At 34.7% G+C, this 2,483-nt stretch overlaps 1 protein-coding gene across 1 annotated transcript in view; it reads right to left on the minus strand.

Moving 5' to 3' along the window:
* The window catches only part of LOC129225902 (protein numb-like), a 57,320-nt gene extending 55,048 nt beyond the window's left edge, over window positions 1–2,272 (minus strand). Inside the window, 1 exon segment of the mRNA XM_054860434.1 lies at window positions 1,819–2,272. Coding sequence (XP_054716409.1) covers window positions 1,819–1,843 — 25 coding nt within the window. The 5' untranslated portion in view covers window positions 1,844–2,272.
* Between the last annotated feature and the right edge of the window lie 211 nt (window positions 2,273–2,483).

Consider the following 2,483-nt stretch of genomic DNA (forward strand, 5'->3'; position numbering starts at 1 on the left):
CTTTCTTATTGTTGCATTAATAAAACTATTTTTATTCGCAAAAAAAAAAAAAAAAAATCAACACCTCTTGGAGCGATCGGCGTCAAAATAGAACCAAAGCCTGTTTACATATGGATTCACATATATTCCAAATTTCAACCAGAACGTAGCATTACTTCTTGAGATAGGGCACTCAAAATGGAAAAAAAGAACGGGTGATTGCGCTACCCCCTTTTTAGCTGATGACACAAAAATAAAATCAGTTCTTATACCCACTAAGGGCTACTTGCCGATAAATTTTTCTTTCATTCCGTTCATTATTTCTTGAGATACAGCAGTCACAATTGACGACAAAAAACGTTCTATAGCTCAACCCCCGTTTGAGTTATTGACACCAAAATTGAATCAGCACCTGTTCCTGTTAATACCAACATATGGACCAAATTTTGTTTGATTCCGCCAGTTACTTCCTGAGGAATAGCAAGCACACGTAACTCGAAAAACGTCCCATTGCTCCACCCCCCTTGGAGGAATTCGGGCCAAAAACTAATGGGCACAAGTTCACATAGGGGCACATATGTGTACTAAATTTCGTTCGATTTCATGCGGTAGTTTTTGTTGAAGAGCGGCCACAAAAAACTGGTCACACACAGACGTGACACACATACATACACACACACACACACACACACACACATACATACACACACACACACAGACAGACAGACATTTTCCAAAAATGGTCGAAATGGACTCAGCACACCTCAAAACGTTCGAATCCGTCAAAATTCGAAATTCGAAAATTTGCACGAATCCAATACTTTCTTCTATATATTAGATATAGAAGAAAGTAAAAATTAATTGATTTATTTATTCACAACAAAGTTTTGAGCTTACCATTTTGCTTTTAGGTTCCTGAACGAAACGAAAATATTTTCTTTTTTTTTTTTTTTTTTTTTTTTTTTTTTGTTGTTTCTATGGTAACTATTTTTGTTTTCACTTATTTTTATTTTAGAGAATGCAATAAATGAATAAGGCACTAGTGATATTATAAAACACGTGCATCAAAATTCCATCGTTATTTTCCCTTCTCCACTGCTAGATCATTCAGATGGAATAGTCTTTACTTGGCAGAGTGCCAAATTACATACATTCCGTGGTCAAACAGCAATATATTGATAGTAGATAAATAACCGATTCATCGATGTACCGGATATGTTTATAAAATAGACTGCAAAATCTGGATAAGTCAAGGAGTTACTTAAGTAGCAACCCTGTGGCGGAGATGAATACTATCTATATTTGCAAGAAAGTACAATCGGAATCACGCCCTGAATTTTATATAAGCCTCTGATAGGAATATGTAAGGCTAGCAGTGAAAATAAAACTCTGGGTGATTTATTTATTAAAAGAAAACTCTGAATATTATTTGTTAATGATACTTGTTTACCTAAAAAATGCAAATTTGCACTAATAGTAACTAAATAATATTGAATTTACATCATTTAATAATATTATGATTTACAATAGTATTAATATAAAAATTTATTTATTTTATAAACGCTAAACATCAGAGCCTAAGCCTAAGATCACGAGTTCTCCAGTAGTTTTTAACAGATTCCTCATATATTAATACACATACAATATTTCGTGGCGCACTCTGGGTTGCAAAATCTGCAACCGTTCTGCTGTGTTCTCCTGACTTATTTTTTAACATAAACATAATATTTTGTTTGTATGGTATGGGTGTCTAAAGCATATTACATCATTTTATGACATTTTGCCAACACTAAAATTAGCGAGGGATATCCTCAACTGTGTGGAATTCAAAGCACTTACCGTAAAACGTTAGATTGAGTGACATGTTGACAGCAGTATACTCCCAAACCAATCGCTTCAGTGTTTTTCCAGTTAATCCAATCAATCAGTCATGGACGACGAAGAGCACCAGCGATTTATCAGGTAAATAAAAACCATGCACAGAAAAGGAATTAATACATACTGAGGTTCTATCAGCGTTTATGTCTGAAGTATCCGTGATTTCGGTATTTAAAAAATAATAATAATTGAACTCAAATAATTACTATCAGCCTCTCTTGAACTTCATCTAAAAATCTCTTCAGGCTCAACAAATAGCCAGCCACTGCCTCTCACTCGAATCTAATTTTTCTATTATCGATTATTTTAGATGCACCATCCTTAATAATTGTACTTCCCTCAAAAAACTACTGCGATTTTTCACACTTTCCCATTTATTTTCGTTATCTTCAAGAATGCAAATGCTAACAAAGTACCAATGTTTTGTCGTGTCTGTCTCAGAACTCAGAAGGAAATCAAAACTTGCATCCTTCACACACAGTAGCTTTATACTGTTATACGACGCAATTCACAGTCAAGTTCCCCTTTAATAGTAGCCAGGTGTGTAATCACGTCCTTGAAGTTCAATTCAGGCGCACTAAGAAGTCGTCGAATCGAACCTACCGGAAACGCAGGTGTTACAGTTT

The sequence above is a fragment of the Uloborus diversus genome, chromosome 7 (genome assembly GCF_026930045.1).
Source record: "Uloborus diversus isolate 005 chromosome 7, Udiv.v.3.1, whole genome shotgun sequence".
NCBI classification, from domain to species: domain Eukaryota; kingdom Metazoa; phylum Arthropoda; class Arachnida; order Araneae; family Uloboridae; genus Uloborus; species Uloborus diversus.